This window comes from Lissotriton helveticus, chromosome 5_1 (assembly GCF_964261635.1).
Source record: "Lissotriton helveticus chromosome 5_1, aLisHel1.1, whole genome shotgun sequence".
NCBI classification, from domain to species: domain Eukaryota; kingdom Metazoa; phylum Chordata; class Amphibia; order Caudata; family Salamandridae; genus Lissotriton; species Lissotriton helveticus.
In genome coordinates, this window is record NC_136065.1 from 2,066,487,168 (window position 1) to 2,066,509,865 (window position 22,698).

The 22,698-nt window shown below is 46.9% G+C and overlaps 1 protein-coding gene across 7 annotated transcripts in view; it reads left to right on the top strand.

Moving 5' to 3' along the window:
• Positions 1-22,698, top strand: part of BAG6 (BAG cochaperone 6) — a 440,475-nt gene that overhangs the window by 35,648 nt on the left and 382,129 nt on the right. For all 7 annotated transcript variants that reach the window (XM_078645986.1, XM_078645987.1, XM_078645989.1 and 4 more), the window contains exons 2-3: positions 20,922-21,026; positions 21,254-21,371. In XM_078645986.1, coding sequence (XP_078502112.1) covers positions 20,949-21,026; positions 21,254-21,371 — 196 coding nt within the window. In that variant the 5' untranslated portion in view covers positions 20,922-20,948. The remainder of the gene's footprint in view (positions 1-20,921; positions 21,027-21,253; positions 21,372-22,698) is intronic.

Below are 22,698 nucleotides of genomic sequence, written 5' to 3' on the forward strand. Positions count from 1 at the left end.
CGTTAACGGGGTAAAAATTGTAAAGGGAACTTACTGGGAAATGCGTCCGCCTTTCAGACCCAACACCTTACAGGGGGGGCCCAGCCCTGCCTCTGTCTGCCGCGGACGGGCCCACCCTTGGCCCGGGCACGCCCGCGCGCTTCCCGCGCTGCGTGGATCCCTCGGTGTTTTGTAGTGCAGCCCCTGGCGCTCTCAGTGACGCGTTGGCAGTGCGTGACTGGAGGCTTCTGGGGGCTGCAGTCCTCTCCCTCCTAGGACTCAGGATGCAATACGGGCGGCGTCGGCTGCGAAAGAGCAACAGGATTCCCCTCCTGCGTGATCTAACGGGGCTGCTTTTGGGCTCCGGTGAGTGGGGTGATGAACAGGCGCGTCCCAATAACACTTACTCCGTGTACACGACCCGAGGTCACCTCGTTGTGCTGATAAATGCACTTAAAACTTGACTCTGATACACGAGAGGATAATTCGGAACGCATAGGAATAGAGTTTATAACTTTCTTTTAAAGTTGTCAGGCTTTTTCGCAATGTTTGTTTTGACTGTAGTCTTCATTGTGTCTGTATTGGACAGGTGTGTGGCCTTTAGGACGCACCCCAGCATAGTGCATGTCATTGGTTTCTCTCTTGCACCTGCCACACTTTTGTAGTAAGTGGCAATTTTGTAAAGGAGTTTAGACCCAAGCATGAATAAAATTCCACTTAATTCCGAACCATTGCCAAAATAGTTTTATCAGATACAGATTGTCTTTAACTCATTCTTTTAGAATATTTATTTACTGTTTTTTTGATGTAGCGCTGATCACATATTTGATTTGCAATGCAATAGGTCTCGCATTTACACGAGTTTAAGCTATTGGCATTGTAAATAACAATGCCTTTTTAGTTAAGTTTTAAAAACGAAAACAAAAATAAAAGGCATTGTCATTTGCAATGTCAGTAGCTCAAACTTGCGTAAATGCGAGACCTATTGCATTGCAAGTTCTTGTTTTAATGAGCACAGGGTCACATTTTCCTTTTACAGTTATGGGAAGGTTGTGTATATTTTGCTTTAACCGCATGCGTGCGGCCGTTTTTCCCGCTGTGTGCGGCATTTTTGTAATTACCGCGTTACATGACGAGCTCAGCTCGTCATCAGCACACGGTAGGTAACGCTGATGACGAGCTGAGCTCGTCGGACGAGCTGAGCTCGTCATCAGCATGAAATGGGTTAATATCAGATAGCTGTGCCTGATAATGAGCAGATTTATGAACCTGGCAGGGACACAGGTGAAGAACGAAGCCACATGTATTTATCTTAAATAAACGGCCTTGGAGACACTATTTTTCATCATGAGAACACAATGTTTCTGGAAGCTTTTAAATGGGAGAAAATTAAACTGAAAAGTTTTCTTCATGATTAATTTAACTCCATTTCAAAGTGTCACATTTACAAACCGCACACTTCTTGCTCCCAGTGGCCAGTAGACACTGTGCCATGTTTATAAATGGTTAAAAAAGTATTTTTTATGATAAAAATTTAAAGGGAAGACATTTTTCTATGAAGTTGTCTGTTTTTTCCGCTTTTAATTAAGCCTTAATGATTCATGAAGCAATTTTCCGCACTTCAAATTCCTCCCATGTAAATTAATGGCTGTATTTCTCTGTTCTACTTATGGCGCAGTGGCTACAGGCTTCTGGGCGCAAGAGGCTTGCTGTTTGTAAATGGCACTCTTGGAAATGGCAGAAAATGTCACCTTTGCACGCAGCAGGCATCTGGTTTCTAGTGGCTGGTAGACATGGTGCCAAATGTATTAGTGAAAAATGCAGCTATAGGAAGCTGGCTCTGTATATTGTATGGCCACTTGGAGGTTATACCATACAAAGAGCCCAAAAGTTCCCCAAAAGTGTGCAGGGCTCAATGTAAAACCTAAAGTGCTCTAAGTGGTAGTGTGGTCGAGGAGTCTCCTGCATAACGCAGAGGAGTGTAAGACATTCATTGCACAACATTGACCCTTATTTGACACAAGACTAAAAAAGTAGATCCACATCAATTTTAGAACAATATACTTTGTATTGTAAGACAAAGATTTTCGCAGTAAGGTGCGTTCGTTTTACATCTTTTAATAAAAAATACTTTTCACTTTCAAAAGTCGACACTTAAAATATTTTTGAAGCAGTTCAGTGTTATCCAATAGGGAAAACAATAATGCAGTTTAACAGGTAAGTACCACACATACAAGTCCATTCTTCGGGCCCAAAGGTCAGCATGGAGCAAGGGCCAGGTAAGTACCACAACTGCACCACCAGCATCACGGGGGCAGCTGGGTGCAGAGGTCAAAGTTAGATTTCGACCCAATGCGTTTCAATGGAGACAGGGTGTGCCTGGAGCCATACTGCTTGTAGGTAAGTGGATCAGTTGCTGGGGCCAAGCTTTTGGGGGTCATTTAGCACAAGCCCAGGGGATGGCACAAAGCAGCACCAAACATACACCACCAGCGACACAAGGGCGATCGGGTGCAGGGGCAAACTGCGTCTGGCGTCCAATGCTTTTCAGTGGAGTTTCTTCTTTAGACGAACAGGAAGCAGGCGTTGCACAGGAGGTTGCAAGAGGGAAACCCATGACAGCAGAGCTAAGTAGAGATGTAGGGGGTCACAGGGGCACTGTCTGTTCAGCTCACAAGGCGGCAGGCCTTTGAAGCTTCCCCTTCAAGCACTGGCCCATCCTGGGGAAAGGACTGGGACACCTCTATGCAAGATGTGCCTTGTTTCTGGTCCCAGAGAGGCTTTCCACCCGGGGTTTCAGAAACATGTCTGGTGGTTGCTGGCTGCCTACAGCTGGTCAAAGATAACACCAGGGTTGGGAGAGTTTCAGGGGGCACCTCTGAGGTGCCCTCTGAGTACATGGTACAATAAATCTCACACTGGCATTAGTGTGGTTTTATTGAGGAGTAGTTTGGTACTAAACACTTCTTTGTTCAGTGAAGCCATTGTGGTGCCGTGGCACTCTAGTTGTTGAGTTCCCGACCCAAGCACTCTCTATGGCTTCCCTTGCACTTACAATATCAAGGAATGGACCCGCATATTGTAGGTGCATATCTGCTCATATAGATATTCCCTCACCTGTTGTAGAGTGCACCCTGCCTTAGGCCTGCAAGGTCTGTTCGAAGGGCAACTTACCTATACTTTCAGGCAATGCTGGCTGTTATAGCACCTAGGCAAGGTGCCATGTCGACTTTGTCGTTTTCTCCCTCACAAGGGCATGCAAGCTGCAAGGGCAGTGGCATGGTCCCATTGAACTCCTTGAAGGCCCAAACCACAGCAAAGGCTTCCCCCTCTATGGCACTCCAACACTGTTCTCTAGGGAGTAGTTTTCTGCTTATCTAAGCAACAGGTTGATCTTGTCCCTCTTAATTGGTTTGGGCTAGGACTGCACCTATCCCATGTTCAGAGTAATCTGTCTGCACATTCAACTGCTTGGAGTGATCTGGAGCTTTCGGGACTGGGGCAGAGCATAATGCATCCTTCAGTGTCAAAAGCCTTTCGACAACCCACTGTCCAGTTTACTTTCCTTGGCATCTTCTTGGGGGTAAGTTCTGTGGGGGCAGTCATTATGAATCCATAATCCTCCTATAATACCCAGCCAAGCCAAGTAATTCCCTGACTTGAGTCTGAGTGGTTGGAGCTACCCAGTCCAGAATTGTCTGGATATTAGGTTAGAGAAACTGAATTTGGCCTTCACCTACCAGGTGACCTAAGTACATAACCTTTCCCTGCACTATCTGGCACTTGTCATGATAGTGAGGCCGTCACTTTTCAGAGCCTCAAGACCTTGCCAAGGTGGATCGAGTGCTCCTGCCAGCTGGAGCTTTGGACAGCAGTATCATCAAGCAATGCAGCACAGACTGATTCCAGTGCAGTAAGGACTTTGTTCACCAACCTTTGGAAGGTAGCAGGGGCATTCTTTAATCTAAAGGGCATTACAGTAAACTGGAAGGACCTATTTGGAGAGTAGAGGGCAGATTATTCTTTTGCTCCAGGGGTCAGACCTATCTGCCAAGTACCTTGAAGTGAGATCAAAGGTACTCCGATATTTGGCTGCCCCTAAATTGTCAATTAATCTGCTTTAGGGATTGGGTGTGCATCAGTTTTTGTCACAGCATCGTTTCTTTAGCGTTGCGTTGCCACCGCACCAGTCCCAATTCCTTCCTCTGATACAGGGGGTCCCGCAAGGCTCCTCGCTGAGTCCCACGCTGTTCAATCTGTATGTGAGACCGCTGGCTGAGATCGTCAAGCAATGGGACATGACTATGGTCTCGTATGCTGACGATACTCAGCTAGCGGTTACTATCAGCGGGGATGCGGACCGGGATGCCCCCAGGTTTCAGAGTGGACTTAGGGCGGTGGCAAGCTGGATGAAGAACAACTGTCTCCAGCTCAACGCGAAGAAAACGGAGATCATGATCGTTGGCAGGAGGGCGGAACTGTGGGGGGACAAGTGGTGGCCAGTTGAACTGGGGCCGGTCCCTCTCCCGGTCACTGAACTTAGGAACCTGGGGGTGTGGATGGATCCCGCTCTCAGTTACGAGGGCCACTCGAAGAAAATCGCGGCCTGCTGTTTTGGCATCTTGCGGTCGCTGAGGCCCATTCTTAAGTTCTTCGACCGTGGTACCAGGCAGCTGATAGTCCAGGCCACGGTATTATCTCGCCTGGACTATGCCAGCTCGCTTTTGGTAGGGACCAATGTGGCGGTGACTACCCGCCTCCAACGAGTGCAGAACGCCGCGGCGAGAGCCATTGTTGGCCTACCCCGAAGGAGCTCTGTTTCAGGAGTCTTGAGATCTTTGCATTGGCTCCCCATTAAATCACGCATTCAGTTTAAGGTGTTGTGCTGGGCGTTTAAGATCTTGAGGGGAGTGGGTCCGCCAATTCTTGCGGATCTCCTGTCGTGGTATGTTCCTTCCCGCGCTCTGAGATCGGGAAGCCAGGCGCTCGCGGTGGTTCCCCGATACAGGTTGTGTCGGGTTGGTGGTCGCTCTTTTCGGGTGAGGGCGGCTGAACTCTGGAATTCCCTCCCAGTGGACTTGCGGCTACTGGCTGATCTTTTGGTCTTTCGCAAAGCCCTGAAAACTTTTCTTTTTAAATAAATTCTTTTATCGGTGTTGTGTTTCTGCTACCTGTTGCACTTTGCCTGCCATGCGCCAGGACGCCCCTTAGCTGGGGCAGCTGTGCGCAATACAAAAGTGCATAACATAACATAACATAACATAACATTGAGGCCCCTATAGTCCACACAAAACCTTTCTTTTCACCCTTGGAGTGTGGTTTGGGGACTAAGACAACTGGGATGGCCCAGCGGCTCTCTGAAGGTTCAATAACAGCCAGTTCCTGCGTCTTGCTTGCTTCAGATTGGATGCTCGCTTTGTAAATGTAGTTTTTGACAGGTAGACTGTCACATGTGTCTACATCATGGGTACACCAGCTAGTCTGACATGGGGTCGGAGAGAAGACCTCAGCATACTGACTTAGGACTTGCCTGCAGTCAGCTTGCTGTTGGTCAGTGAGGGTGTCTGAGAAAACCACTCAATCAACAGACCCTTCTTTTGGATTGCTGGAGAGGAGATCAGGGAGAGGTTCACTCTCCACTTCCTGTCCCTCATCTGTGACCATGAGCATGGTCATATCCGCTCTTTCACAATAGGGCTTCAGGCGGTTGACATGTATCACCCTTTTGGGGTGCTTGCAACTACCAGGGTCCACCAGCTAGGTGACCTTCCATTTTCTTTCAAGGACAGGCTCCAATGACCATAACTTCTGCCCTTTTTTCAGTTCTTCCAAAGCAGCCTTTTGGTCATACCTGCTTTTGAAGCTCTTGGCTGTCATGAAGCTTTTGACTTGCTTTTTTCATGTACTGAGCCATCCTGGAACGAAGGCCAAGCACTTGGTCCACTATGTCTTGTTTTAAATCTTAGAGTGGTTTCTCCCAAGCTTCTGTTACAAGACTGAGATTCTCTTACATGATTCTCAAACATAACTTCAAAGGTTTAGAACCCCACTGCCTTCCATGGCACTTCACGGTAGACAAAAAGCAGACTTGAAAGTAGGACATCCCATCTCCTTCTGGGTTTTTCAGGGAGTCTACCAATTATGCCTTTCGATGGCTGGTTACATCTCTCCACCAGGCCATTGGTTGGTGCGTGGTATGGTGTGGTGAACTTGTAATTCACTCCACACTCCTCCCACATGTGCTTTAAGTATGCAGACATGAAATGTGTACCTCTGTATGATACTACCTCCTTAGGAAAACCATCCCTTGTAAAGACACACCAAGGAGGGCTTTTGCCACCCCAGGACAAGTGGTGGTTCTTGGGATAATAGCTTCAGGTTACCTGGTGGCATGATCCACTACCACCCAAATGTATTTGTTTCCTGAGGCTGTTGTAGGATCAAGGGGGTAAACTATGTCGATCCCACCCTTTCGAAGGGTACCCCAACCACTGGAAGGGAATTAAGGGGGCCTTTCGGTGGCCTCCTGCCTTGCGGTTGGCTTGGCAGGTGAGACTGGACTGACCGAAGTCCTTCACTCTGTGACATCCCTGATCAATAGAAGTGATTGACCAATCGACTCCCAAGTTTTATCCCGACAAGGTGCCGAGCTAGGGAGATATCATGGGCCAAAGTAAGGAGAACCTCTCTAAAACTCTGAGGCACTACCATCCTCCTGGTTGCACCAGGTTTGGTTCTCTGGCCTCAGTGTCTAGGAGGCCATCCTCCCATTAGATCCTTTGGGTGCCATGGATATCACCCCTTTCTCGTGCAGCAGCTTGCTGCTTCAGGCTTTCAAAAGCGGGACAGGTTTCTTGACAATGGCACAGATCCATTCTAGAGGGTCCCCCTGTGCGCAAGAGATCTGCCTGGCAAGGCCCAATCTCTTCAGGCTCAGTTCCCTTGAGAATAACCAGCCTGCTTCTTGAGAAGAGGGTTTCTGACTTGGATCTGTTTAGTAGCTGGTTCCCCAGTCTCATTGGCCTTTCTCTTGGAAGGCTGGTCCATTCTTGCAGGATCTGGCATCTGTCACCCAGAGCTCTGCTCTGTGCTCTTGTGGTTACAAAACCAAATTCTGGCACAGGTTCTCAGTTTGACTTCAGCCCAAAGGGAAGTCTCCAAATAATATCCAAGCAAACACTCTACAGGGACAATTGGGGACACAACATATCCTTTTTGTCTAACTACTCCCATCCCTCCCCCTTCTCCATCACCATTGTTTGACTGCCCAATTCGTCGGCGTGTGATGACTGTTGCTGCGTAGCCTGCCCCCGCGCTGCCTCTAAGCACTCGAGTGAGGCCTGCATCGCCCTGCAAAGCAGCCCACCACATTGGCGACGAGCGGAGGGGGCCCAACCCTCGCCCGTGCACCGGAGCACCAAGTGGAGCGTTCCGCCCGCGGCACCACCGCACGTCCGCCAGCAGCCCCGGCCTACCTGCCTCTGCAAACTGCCGCTGAACCTCTGCCTGCCTGTCACCGCTGCGGGCTTGCGGCGTCATCGGCAGCCCCAGCGGCAGTTTACCCGCCAGGGCCGACGTCCCTTGGGGGGTGGCTCCCGACTGGCACGCAAGACATCGCCGAACGCAGCGCAGAGAACCGTGCCAAATCTCACGCATCTGGCGTGAGACGCTAAAGACTAGTTTTCAAAGCCGCAGCTGCGCCCAGAAGGGCCTGGGGACTGTAACCTGCCCTGCTGAGTGTTTCCAAAGTCCTGCACCCACGACAACCGGGTGCCCCAGCCTGCTGCTGCCTTGACGCCCCAACATCCTGTGAGAGAGACCAGGGAAGCCCGAGAAAAGAGTGTGTTGACGAAAGCAGTTACTCTGAAATTAAAGGAGCGGAAGAGGAAGAAGTGAGAAGTACCTTTTGGGCAGTGTAGCGGAACAGCGCCATCTGATTCTCGTCCTGGGAAAGGATCAGTTGTGGCAGACACCCAGTTCCCGCGGAGCCATTTGGATTCTACGCTTTCCCGTATAAGACACAGCGCCTGCTGTGTTAAGGTTTGGTACTCTTCGCGTTCTACTCGGCTGCTTGGCTGAGCCCTGGTTGTTACATGTCTTTGTTTTCTCCGTCGGCGGGCAGAGAGACGTAGGATTGCACCCTCTTGCTCCAACCAGGGAAATGTTTGTCACTGTCTATTACCTTGTTCTTCGGCGGACAGGGAGACGCTGGATTGCCCCCTCCGGTGTCCGGCCGAAACTGAAATCTTGTTTCCCGCTCGGCTGAGTGGGGAGTGTAACAAAGCTTTTTCCTTAATCATCTTATCCGATTCCAGGCTGGAAATCGGAACGCCTGTCTTTCTCGGAGCCTTACTGTGGAGAAAATTTGAAAACTGAGATTTTGGCGGTAGTTTGCTGTCTAGTCGTCGGCGGGCTACAATCATCCGGTGAGTGGAGACAACCGGTAACTAACCTTAGCGGGCCGATATCCACTTTCAGAACAAAGCATCAATAATCCGATGGCGGTGCCCCCGGTTAGCCTGACAGCAAGCTGATTACTAGAGAAATTAATAGTGGGACCTGCGCTGATCAACAGCAGGAACCGCGTTGCCTCTTCACGTTGGGAGAGAATGTGTGACGCGGGGGCGGGGGACATGCAGAGACTCATTTAGAGAGAACATCACTGAGTTGTGAGACTGACCTGAAATTACCTTGTGGCAATCTACTGTGACCCTACCTGCCGGGACGGGGGTGTTTGCCTCGTGTCCACCTTCGTTGGTCCCGCTGCCTGCGTTGTTGTGCCCGCCCACCTCCCACCGCCGCACATCTGCCATATCCAAGTGCGGCCGCTGTGTGGAGGGGGGACGCGGCGCACAGAACTAAATCTACCAGCAGCCTATGCGGCAGCCCCCGTCTTCCCCCACATTACTGTATCTTGAGACACGAGCCCAGCCAAGCTGCAACCGCAGGGAACAAGGATCCGCGGGCGACGCGGCCCTAGCAGTTCCAGCAGCCCCAGAGGCTCGTGCGGGGGTGAGCCGGGGGAGCTGGGAGCCCAGAGCGGAGCAGTGCGGCATCTGCGCCTGCGGCCGACCGTTGCAGTCCCGGAGACACCGTGAAGAGGAGTAAGCAGAGGGACTGAAGGACTGAAAGCCAGAGGTGGGATAGTTGCTAGGCGGTAGTTGCTGACCTTCTCCGCTCGGCTTGGTGTTGGCTCTGCTGGTCCTCACAGTCCCCCACTGACCCCAGCTGCGAGCCTCCGCGAGTCGAAACCAACAATTAGCTGCCAGCTATTAGCTATTTAGCTCAACTGCCACCCGGCCAGCTATGAGGTCAGGAAAAGTGAGAAGATCCTTACAAAATCAGTATCAAAACGGAAAAAGGGGGCTACAAAAGATGCTGGAGCCTCCCTACCACCTACAGACAAAGACCCCTGCAAAACAACAACCACTAAGGAAAAGGAAAATCCTAACGATGCCAAAATCGCCAAAGAAATCGGTGACGACCCGGGCTGCCACTGGTTCACTGGCTCGGACGCCACTAAAGACGACAACCCAGAAATTACAACGGGCCCAAATAATGGAACAAAACCAAGTAATTCATCTAAAGGAGCGAAAAGAGTCAGAACTGAAGATCTCATAACCATTGACGGAGAACCACCTAGGAAAACCTCATACTCCTACCAACCAAAGATCTATACGAAATTTGCGTTCTTAAAACATCCAGGAGCAGCAATTTTTACAAAAAATGGAAACCTAGAAGGTCTACTAACTCCTCTGGAGCCTGGGAAGTTAGAATATCCTCCACTACAAGTACAAAACACACTGGAAACAGGAAAACCCCTAAAAGTTATAGTAGCGGACATTCATGCCGTTAACAACACGGCATCAACTGAAAGCAGGCTAATGACTAAAAACGAAGAAGACGGAGTAGTATGTACAACAACAGACCGGCCAGTTGAGCTCAGCAGCCCACCCGATGCCGAACTATAAAGCCTTCAGGATACACAGCCTCTGCTCGGAAGGATAAAAACACAAAGCTCCCCAGACAAGGACTCACTTCTTAGCGGGTCAAGCACAGATAGAGCATTAGACGTCTCCATCATCCTAGAACATCATGACCCACAGGATTGGGGCGCCCAACTAACTCGATGGCCGCGGCAAATATCCCAGAGCACACGGGACAAAAGGACAGTGGCATCTCGTCCAAACAGCAGTCTTTCACCGACGCTGCAGAGCGCACAAGACGGCCCCCAAACAACCCTAAAAGAGCAGAGCGAAATGATCCGCCCCAACACACCAAAAAACCAGCAAAGGGAGAACTCATACACTATAGACAGTGACATGACCTTCCTTGCATCACAGGAGTGGCATGATCTAGTGGCGGCTTACAATCTAAAACCTTCCATAACCCACTAGCAGATCAGAGAGCGAGAGCAAAAGCCCGTTCCTTACCTTCTGGGCAAACCTACTAAACACAATTCAACTATCAGCAACAGCCTTACAATATCAATCAGAGAAACTAGACATGCAGTTACCAGTACTGCAAACTCTAGCTGACTTCACTTCAGGGATCGAGAGGAAATTAGGAGACTTAAACGGTCTCATGAAAAGGGGCCAGGAAGCAGCAGAACTCTCCGCGCTTGCAAGAACAGAATGCGACTGCTCTCCAATAATAAACAAACTATCAACACTACCAACAATGCTGGAGAATCTCCTGGACAATCTGAAACCAATCGCATCATCGGACTCGAAAGACATAGCCAATGAGGGAAACGTCACTAGAGACTCCCAAACACACGGGATCACAAAAAAAAGTAGAGAACAAACTGTTCCAAAACGAGAAGACCTGCTCCCCTAATGCCAGCCAACCGCCAAAAAACTCACTCCCAAACCTCTCCCCTCAAGAAAGAGCGAACAGAGGTGCCAACAAATTAACAAACCCGCCGGAAACAAAAAAGGAAGGGCAGGAACAGGAAAATGACAGCCACCGTCCAAGAACAGGACGGGCAGTCGCCGGAACCTCCACACCAAGCGGAGCAAGAAGAGACGGCGGCACTCTCAAACCAGGTCGAGCAGCCCCCGTTCCTGGGCAAAAAACTGGCAAGTACAAGGATCCCCAACAAACTTACAACTCCAAGATCAAAAGAAGCACTAGAGACAAATTGATCACTCGGGCCAAAAGGAGGTCACAAAGGCACAACACTTACAACAGCGGGAAAGATTCGAGCAAGAGACTGACCTATGCAGCTCAGCAAGGAGTCATATCGACAGTCGACCAAGGGCCACGCCACAAAACGCGAAACAGCCGGTCCTGGAGCAGGAATTGGAACAACCCAAATCAAGGGCAACTTCAACCATAACTTACAATAACAATGACCAACTCTCCGACTGGGCCAACTTTCCCGAACAAACCGTAGCCCAAGTAACCAGAGCCATTCCATCAAACGAGAATGACCTATTAATATTTGCTCCAGAGTATAAATCTAGAGGCAGAATGGACACCTTGAATAGAGGAAATATAATAAAACTGATTAAATCGATCAAGGGTTTGGAAGGCATCACCTCACCTACTTCTAATCGAATTCCAACCCGCACTAGAACAGAATAAACCAGAAACGACAAAGACAACATGGTCATCTAATGATCTGGTCGATCGGATCTTAGGAGAACTCCACAAATTCGCTCAGTGGGGAATAAAGCTGGAACCAGGTAGTCCAGCCTACCCAACACCGTTCTTAAAGGAGAGTGAAAAAGAACGCCTGCACAAAGCTACATCAATTTTAAAAGGAGCTCTCAGCCAGTCTCCAGGCCACCAAGGGAGGCCCTTGTTTACTAAAACGGTAACAAGGAAATCATCAACTCCCGATCCGGACATAATACAGCAAACAATAACAAACAGAGGTGGGCAATGACAAGGGTCGCCTGCGCAATCCTCAACGCACACAACATCGAACAACTTCAGAGTATGCATCTGGAACATAAATGGCTTGACTTAGAAATTGGATGATTACGAAACACTAAAATACTTAAGGTCTTTTGACCTGATACTATTACAAGAAACCTGGGAAGAAACTGAGCTAGTCCTAGAAGGATACACGACGCAAATCGTCCCAGCCACCAGGACCTCATCCTTTGGCCATAGCTCCGGCGGGCTGATGATCCTTGCCTCAATCCTTACAATAGGATCAATGAAGGAAATAAAGACTAAAACTATAGCCCCCAACGCCATGCAGGCGACTGCCATAACAATTCACACCAGAAAGCCGGGCCATACCCACGTTATTATTAATTCCTACATACACCCGAAACTCAGACGGAAAGGTGCAAGAGAGCTGGTCAAGGAGACAGCAAGAATCTTGGGAAGAGGGGTAAGTTGAGAATTTAATCCTGGCAGGTGACTTTAATCTCTTTCTTCTTGGAACCGCAACGGATGACGAATTAGCACATGAACTCAACAGAGCCTGGGGAATTCCAACGCAAGCACAAGCACACCCAATTAAACAAACCAGGTGCTCAAATCAACTGCTAAAAGAATTAGAGCAATTAAACCTAAGGATGCTGAATGGCCGGTTTAAAGAAGACAACCCCCCCCCCCCCCAGCATCAACCTACCACTCCGCAACAAGCTCCTCCCATCTAGACTAATTATTTGCAACTCTCCCTCTATTTGACATCATCACATCTTTTAAACTGGGTGTTAGCGACCAAAGTGACCATCTACCACAAGAAATCGTCTTAAGGACATCCAGAGAGAGTCCCATGGAAGTCAGGGCAAGCCCCGGGTCCGAATATACATCAGACTTCAAACGTATAAGATATAAACAAGATAACATCGAAGAACTGTCTACAAACGCGAAGGAGCTAATTCATCAGGGCAACATGGCTACAAACCCAATAGAGGCCTGGGAAGGGTACACGAAGACCCTCGGGATCAAATACGCAACAAAACCAAGGTTGCTTAAAGGCAAACTTCCGATGTCTATATCAAGAAAGACAAGCACACTGGAGACCAAAAGACTTAAACGGAAGATAAAGCGAATTTTGCACCAACTCCGTAGACAGCCTAAAAAAGAGCCTCTGCAAGACACCCTACGCGGTTTAAAAGCAAGCCTAAAAAAGGCAATCTGGGAAACCAAAAGACAGGCAAATGACTAACTCTGGGCAAAAATAAAGCACGACTCAAAACTAAAAAACAGCGCCAAATTTTGGCAAACAATTCACAGCTTGCAGCGGCCAGGGCACCACCGAATAAGCTCATACATATCAGAGGCAGCTTGGGCTGACTACTTGCATAACCACTTTAACCAAACTGACGAAGGCAACCCCATAGACGTGACAATACAGAATATAGAGAACAACAAGAGGGACAACGAAACAGGAAAGGTAGAAAAAGGGACCAGTAACCCCACAAAGTATAATGGAAAAACACGACCAAAATAAGGCTGACGGGGAAATGACTAATAGCAAAAATAACAATCAGTAAAGAAAATAAAATCAACATAACAGCGGATCGGATAAAAACTCAAAGGGTAAATCGGAAGGAGCTCCAGGCCCAAATGGGATACCACTGATTAATCTTTAAATACGACACCGAATTCTGGAGCAACACATTAGTACCACTTTGTGGGCATACAGGAATTAGAAACCTGCCCGGAATCTTGGAAAGGATCGATCATAAGCCCAATTTATAAACAGGGAGACAGGAGCAATCCTTGCAACTACCGGCTGATCGCCCTACTGGACATAGGGGCAAAATACTACGCTGGCATTCTATTGGACAAATTGACAACTTGGGCAGCAGCAAAGCATATAATCCCGGCATACCAAACAGGATTCTGTAGAGAACAAGGAACCAACACCAACGTCATGGCACTAACCCTGCTGACAGACATGGCCAAAGTAGGAAAGAACTTGCTGTTTTTATGTTTTATAGATTCCAGCTCAGCCTTCGACCATGTGGATTGGGTCAAACTATGGCGTAAGCTTGAAAAATGGGGGATACCACAACCCCTCCTGAAGCAGCTGATCTTACTTCACACCAATACCTGGGTCAAGATCAAGCTGGGAGACGGGACACACCTCTAGGCGAATCAACACATCCAAAGGCCTGAAACAAGGGTGCGTCCTAGCCCCTACTTTGTTTAATCTTTTCCTCGCAGACCTACCAGGGGAATTGGACAGCATCAAATCGCACGCCCCACGGTTGGGAGACATCGCGCTGTCCAATCTCCTCTATGCCGATGACCTGGTCCTAATAAGTCGTACTCCAATCGGCCTCCAGCATCTTCTAAACACTACCAGCTCATTTTCACAGCGCAACGGACTAACTATCAACTTAAAGAAAACAAGAACTATGGCTGTGAGCTACAAGAAGGCCAGAAAAAATAGCTGGTACCTGGACGGACACAAACTGGACCATGTAACTTGCTACAAGTACCTGGGGGTCTTAGTAGACAGCAGAGGTTCGTTTAAACCCCAATTAGAGACGCTGCAACGAAAAGGCACCATGAGTTATCTTGCTATGAAGCCTCTGAAGAAAATACTGCCAGACTGTACGCTTGACCCGTTTCTACAAGTACTGAGAGCTCGCCTTCAACCGACGCAGACATACGGGAGTGAATCAATTCTCGGAAAAGACGCACCGACCCTCGACAAAGTGATCAGTAAAACCTACAGAACCATCTTTCAGCTACCCAGCTATGTATCTCCTGCCCAAATCCGTCTGGAGTTCGGGGTTCAAAAACAAACAGTGGAAAGAAGGGGTAGCTTTATAAAATGCTGGCACAAGATTAGAAACGCAGAGCAAGGCACCTTAAATGCCCACCTTTGGATAGGATTACTCTGATATTAATCACCAGTTTTTACAAGAGCTAAACAATACAATAAAATAACGAGAAGCACACAGCTTCTTAGGTACGAAATAGCAGGTCGATCGAAAATCAGGGATCACTGTCTCGGGAATTCCTCACAGTCTCCAGTTGAAAAATCACAAAAGTCAACTGGAGACTGTGAGGAATTCCCGAGACAGTGATCCCTGATTTTCGACCGACCTGCTATTTCGTACCTAATATCACGATCCTTTCTGATTATTCTGGATAACGGTCCGCCTACATCCAGATATAAAGCTCTGAATAAAAAGAAGAGCTTCAACAGATTCGTTGGGCAACCACTATCCATTCGGAACTAGAAACCATTTCTGAAAATCATCCTGATACCTTTTTACGTATCTAAGGGGTTATTTTGATGAAAAATTAAATCCTGATGATGGTCCTATAGATGACAACATACAAGACCGAAACGTCGACCAAAGACATCAACTTCCCAGCATTGTTTTTACTGAAGGACGCCATGATGCATTTATGATTCTGATTTTCTTGTGTATCAATGAAGTTGATGTACTGTTATGAAATGACCAGCTGATATAGATACACTGCTTTTCATAACTTTTACTTGAAAGTTTTGTTCTGTTTTTTGTCCCCATGAAATTTTCTTTGTGATTTACTTCAATACAAATATTTTCAAACATAACCTTCCTTTGCTGTGTGCTTCTTCTCGTTATTTTATTGTATTGTTTAGCTCTTGTAAAAACTGGTGATTAATATTCGAGTAATGCTATGGATGCACTTGGTTCAATCTAGTAAAAGAACCTATGAATAACCATTACATTCATCTCAATTGATTTACTAACTAAATCCCTTGTAGCCATCCCCTGCTTTAACCAATTATTGCCCAATCCTACAAGGGTATATTGGGTTTCCCACGTCTTCTGATACACCTTTGGATAGAGCTGCAGCGACGAAGGATCACACGCAAGAAAGTACCTGACCGAATCATTAGAAAGACTCGAACTGACTGACCTCTGGGACACCCCAGTAGATTATAAAGGCTTTAAAAAGTTAGTCACGAAAGTAACAAAAGTAATATCGCTACTAGAAGATAAGGAAACTCTAGCAAAAAGGGCTCACGGATATACAGTCCTAAACGACTACAAAACATTAAAGCCTCAAGCGTACCTGGACCACGGACTCAAACAGAAGATCAAAGAAAAATTTCTAAAGCTGCGACTCAGTATACTACCAATTCTCCCTCATCTGGCCCCATGGAAAAGGAATCAGGAAGATCTATCTTGCCGCCTATGCGGAGCAGGACCTGAAGACCTAATTCACATAATATGCATCTGCCCAGGCTTAACGGACATAAGGAGATCCTTACTAGGCGCAATATGGAATCAGAAGGGCACTAGATCCTACAGACAGGCAGTCAAATTATGTTTCAATCCGCAGGAGACCCAACTAAACTGCCGATTTACAAAATTCCTTGATGCAGCGACGGAGAGAATCAAGGAAACACAAAACGAGGAAACTGAGCAACAGAAAGACAGTGCCCTTGAGCATAACTTTGGGTCCGTAGCTCAAATGAACAATAACAAAAAGTAAACCGTTAACATGAACTTCACATAATTGTAACTTTTGATAACTAATTTTTATCTTTGACATATATTTCTTTTAAAGCTGTGTATTCCAAATTGTGAGTTTTAATTAACTGTGCAATAAATTTACCTTACCTTCTCCATCACCCAAAATGACCATAGCCATGAAATGACTGGGGATACTGTTGGCATTGGTGACTAGATAGGACCTTCCAATCTGGTACTGATCTGAGTGAACCAGCAACCCCAGCATCTCTCAAGACCTCTATTCTGGATCCATTAATTATATTATGCGCCAGGCATCACCGATCGATTAATTCTTCCTCTCCCTTAAAGACTAACGCTGCCTCAGTGGGGTCACTGCCATTGTCAGGCCACACCTGGGATCCCATCTGGACATCAGCAAGTGCAGGTGTACTAGAGGTATTCTTATAGCTAGGATCTTCAATTCGGTGTCATACTGACTTACAATCATGACACCAAACCTTGTTGGGATCCCAGTTCTTCCCCTGGTACCCACCCTGGGACTGTAGAGACTCTGGGCTCACCCTCCTGAGCAGGCTTTTGGGGCTTGGTGAAGACTGTTATCTTTAGGGTTACCCTCTTCCCCTAGGGAAAGGAGGGTGGGTTGGGGGAGGGAGGGAAATCAGGTTTTTTTTGGTGTCCCTCCCCTCAACCCCCCAACCACCCACCAGTGTTAGTTTTGGTGACCCTTCTTTTGACCCAGTGATCGGTCTTTTCCTAAAATTCTTGAGGGGAAAGTGGACCTAGCTCTTCTAGGAATTGATGTTTCTCTTAGTGACATTTGCATAAAATGTGGTCCTTCATAATTGAATTGTACATCCCTTCAAAATCGTGTACATTGTTACCATCTAACCAACCTCAAATTGTTTTCTTTGAGTAAAAAAACAATCTTCACAGGTCTGCCCATGGGTCTTGTTGGCCTCCCTGAATCTGCTCCTATACTCCTCAGTGATGCAGGACAACGTTTGTTGTGGGTTCCTCCTGTTCCCTAGCCCACAAGTCTTGAAACGTTTGCGCCAATGCTTCATACGTGAGGAACTTGCTCAGCGGCAGGTATAATGCTCCATCAGGTCTCCCTGCTGATAGCAGTCTCCGGCTGTGACCAGCCCAGCATCTGTTGAAGCAGATAGCTGCCCAGCAGTAAAGTAAAAGGGGGTTCTCTGCGAGGGGTTCAATGGCAAGGGCAAACGGCAGCAGGGACAGCAGTCATTCCTGACGCGTACCTCTACACACCTGGAATTATGGGAAGAGCGCTGACCAGTTCTGACCCGGGCCGTTGGAGCTGTGTATAGTAATCTGACCTATTTAACCCAGTTCTCCCCCAGGCCCATCTTTGACATCACATCAAATAAATAATCCCACTGCACTTGGTTGAACTCTTTTTCCAGGCCCTCTGACATCAGCTGTGTCTCTGTTGCAAGGGCCCCAGGAGGGTGCATCACATGGTAAAGCTGCCTTAGGTTCTGAGAGGTCTTCACGCGGGTGGAGATAAAGCCGCTTTGATCTTCATGAAACAGAGCCCGTAGATGCGGGAGCAGCAGGTGGATCAACACTTTACTAAGGATTTTAAGGCCTATGTTCATCATAGAGAGGGTGTGGAATTCAGTGACTTGCCACTGTGTCCTAGTTTTAGGGAGGGGAATAACCACGACATCATTGGTGGACTCCGGAAGTGTTTTGCGCTGCCATGAGTCCAAATACAGCTTTTCCAACTGCTGGGCAAAGGTCCCAGCGTAGGACACATAAAACTTAGTCTGAAGGCTGTCCGGGCCTGGTGTCTTGCCCCTCGCCATTTGCTTCCACCCAGATCTACGTTATTACAGGCCCACCCCAATTCTTTGCAGTATTCAGGTAATTTATTCAGAGGTATAGCTGTTAAAAAGGCCAACAAGGCCTCCGTCGATAGGGGCTCTGGGGTAGCCTACAAGCCTTCATAATAATTACAGAACTCTTCATTGATTGCTGTGGGTGTGTGCAGACAGCTCCCATCTCTCTGTTGGATCTATGTAATAGGGGTCCCCTGAGAGTCCGGTCTAATGAGCCATACTAACAGTCAGCCAGTTTTCCCTTCCTCGTTGTGCACCCTGTTAAAGTATTGTTTGTAGTCATGACTACGCATCCTCTCCAGAGTGACGTTAAATTGGTCTCATCTCCTGAATCTCATCCAGTATCTCTGGCTGGGTATCGAGAGCTCTATCCAAGGTATGTGGTTTATATTTTAGTGTTTGGGGTTCCCTACTCCACTCCCTCTGAGTACTGACCATCTGCCCGATACAGTAGCGCTGTATTACAACTTTAAAAGCCTCCCACTTCACTAGAGTCGAAGATGCAGAACCCTGAATCAGGAGTGAAATAATCTGAAAACACCCCTGCTAGGTAATCACGGTAGCATGTGTCTTCCAGAGAGGCTGGACTGAGCCACCACGTGGGGGCAGGCAGGTAGGTGCTTTCCTACTGGCTGAAAACCCTGGAGAATGGGGCAATGATTGGATAGAGTCCTCCCCAGGTATTCAGAGTATACAATAGGTTGGGTAAGGCTCTGAGCATTCAAATCGCTATTTCTGTGTGTAGTTTATAGATATGAGAAGTATGCTAAGTCACGCCTCTCTCCATGCTGGTTCCTCCAAATATCCACCATCCCCCAGTGCCCAATCCAGTCTTGCCTGCTCCTGGTCAGCGGTGGGGTTGACCACAATTAAAATAGCCTCTTAACAGTAGGCTATCCGTCAGACCGGCCATGTGAGTGGAGGAAGAAAATCTGGTATTGGTTCGGAGTGTAGATGCTTCCCAGTGTAACTTACCTCCCAAACAATCTACCTTCCCCAAAAACATATCTACCTTCCTTATCTATAATGGGGTGGTTTAGCTCAAAGGGGACACCTGCCCTAATCCATGTTAAAGCCCCTCTGACATAAGCCAAATAGGAAGTGGCATAAAGTCGGCCCGCCATCTACGTTTCACTGCGAGGTGCAGGCCAAGACACGCAAGCTGTGTCTGTGCCTTACTGGCCCATTACGTTAGGATCAGTGCAAATATCTTTCCAGCAGTCAATCGGAGTCCCGCATGTTGTAATGTGATTAAATATTGCATGGGAATATATATTGCTCCATTCAGGAGACCCCTTTTCCATTCTTCACCCCAACTTCCACTGTCCCCGCATTAACATCACCACATACAACAAAATATATCAAACCAGGTCATCTGCCGTCTGGGGTTTGAGGGTCTCAAGTCCCAGACATCCCCACAAAGCCCCCACCAACAATACACATTACCTCTCTCTGTAATGGGTGGGGCATGGCAGGTAATTGCCAATCCGGAATGAGGTTCTTCGACGTCATGTGGCGTGGGAGCGGAAGAGTTACTCCGGTTATCCACTCCTCTTAGCCTTGTAAAGCAGATTGCAGGGATAGTATAAACCAGTGGTGTTAGTAGCTTTCCTCGGTGTTTGGTTAGTTCCTAGTGAGAATGTTATAGCGTTTGGCACAATTACGAGATGCAAGGAACAATATAGGGGGGAGAGATGGGGGGGGGGGGGGGAGGGTTTATCAGTTCTGAGAAAATACCTATGTGTAGCATTTGCTCGTGTTGAGTTCACACTGATGCCATTTATTGAGGGACAGAGATGCTTGGTTCCCAGGTAATTATTGATAGTTCCACCACACCCAGATGTACGAAACCGGAAAATATTGTTTTGTGGTTCCTGGAAAATATATTCAACAGCTCCATCCAGTTGTGATTAAGTAATGAGAGCTATATTATTCCTAGGAACATGATTTTTTTGAACTGTCCATCGATATATGGTTTAACGGTTCCTGGAGAGTACTACAATGGTCTGCCCAGTGTGGTTTCCAATGGGGCGCTTTAGGGTTACTGAGATACCTGGTAGAAAACTTGATGGTTCAATCAAGAGATTTGAAAGGAGAATAGGTAGGGCTACTCTGTTCCCCATAAAGTGTTATCTATTTACACTGGAAGCAATGCTTAGTGTTCTGCAAGAAATTGGAATGTCGCTCAGTTCATGAGAGATTTGTGGAGTCCATATGTAGCTATTTAGTTACTGGAGGTAGTTATGCAGTGTTCTGTCTTCTGTGCCTGGTTGGTTATTTAGTGAGTGGTGTTGGCTGCTACAAGCACACAAATTATCTATTGCCTTTTGTTTCTCACCTGGACAAAACACTGATATTATGAGCTCCTTTGATATGGAGCCTTTGCTTTAGACAATGGGTATCATTCGTAGGTTTCCATGGATGTTTTCTACTGAAGATGTTTTGAAATTGAACCAGCTATTTGCAATATTTGGGGACCACACATTAAGGCAGATAAGAATCACCTCTGGTGATAATTTATTGTTGGTTACTGTGGAATAGCGTGCTGTGTGATTAAACAAAACCCTAAAACTACAAGTGTCACTTTGCCCCATTGCTGTGATGGTAGTCCTTTCATATTTGTTTTTTTTTATTGCTGTGGTGCTTGATTAAAATTGATTTTAGCTATGTTTAATTCTTCCAGAAAGGATCCAGCAACACTTGAAACACCATGGCAGAGTCTGAAAACATTGAGGTGACGGTGAAGACTCTAGATTCTCAGACCAGGAGTTTCACGGTAGAAGTAGAGGTAAGGAGAGCTTTTTAAGCAGGTTTATTTAAACAAAAATGTATATTTGTGGGTCCAGGTGGGAAGGTGTCTCTTCCTATACACCTTAAGTGAAAACATTTTTACGTATTTGTTATATTTGGAGGCTTTCTGTGCCAAGCAGTAAACATCACTTTAGAAAATATATGTGAAAAGGGAAGGTTTTGCTGGGCTTTTTTCTTTAATGTTCTGTTTTTGATATTTTACAGATCACAGTAAAGGACTTCAAGGAGCACATAGCCACGTCAGTTGGCATCCCATCTGAAAAGCAGAGGCTGATCTACCAGGGTCGGGTACTTCAGGATGACAAAAAACTGAAGGACTACAGTGAGTTAGGACTACAGGGAACCAGTGGTTGCTGCTGTCGGAAGGAAATAATAATCTTAATACTTTGCCTTCTGTTTTGCATGCTTTATTAGACTGGGGAGGGATAATTCAGGAGAGCTGCGTCCGGTGAGTCCTGTTCACCTCACTTGTGGTTTTTAATACGTAATCTTTAGGAAGAAAACCGCTTTATGAAGCAGGTTCAGTTATTACTGAAGACGTGCAACAGTTTTAATTAGCATTGTTCAACGAGTGGTAGTCTTTTTCCAATAGTATTTGTCAAACAACATATTCAAGAACTCAATCTTTGAAGGTGTAGTGGATTTTGTTCTCAATAGGAAGGAAATTGCAGTCTGGACTGCGTGTTTAATTTACAAGTGAATTCTGCTAGTCAATTTTTGACAGGCTTGCAGGTGAAACTCCTTAAAAGACGCATATTAATTTGCATTTGCTTCATGGATGCATCGTTTTGACCCGTCATGTTTTAAAAATATATATGTATTATTTTAATGATGATATGGACTTCTCCCCTGGGTTTAAATGGTTTCCTGCTTGTATGAGATTTTCAGGTCCAATTTAGAGGGCGTGGCCTTAGATGGTGGCGAATATGGGCAAATGTAGCAGGATGACTCCAACTGATCATCTGCTGCCGCCTTACAATGCTGATGCCGGCCTTTACTTGAACTTGCAGAATGTCAGTTGTTTATATACTTCACAAGTATGTAGAATAATAGTTCAGGCACTCATTCACCATAATGATGAGAAAAATCAATAGCAAATTAGTATAAACAATTAATGTTAAATTTAACCAAATCTGAATGTTGTGGACATTTGCTGCTCTTCTGGCTTGGCTTTAAAGGAGGTTTCCCCTTGCATAAGTTTCGAGAATGACTAGCTCCTTGGAATTGATTTTTCTTTGTGGAAATTAAGTATAACATACTATCGGACATTGTGCAATCCTCCAAGTTCAATGGAATCCTTGATTCCATTCAGCTAGGCCGTACAAGATCTTCTAATGGCTTCTTTAGTGAAATGCCTTTTGTCGAACCACCTGTTCTCTACCAGACAGTCGGCAGAAGTATCCTTCTGGTACCATTGCACACCTATCCACCATCAGCAAGGGTTCTCGCTGTGTTGCAAAGGCCCATTTGTTCATCACTAGCCAACTGTGCTGACCTGTAGTAAATTTGGAGATTGGGTAGGGCAAGTGTTCCTGGTCAGGGTCTGCAGCACTGTTCTTGGGGTACCCCATCCCATAACTATGTTCATGTCACAGAATCTATCATCCGAAAGAAATTGTCAGGGATGTCATATAGCGTTTTCTGTAGCA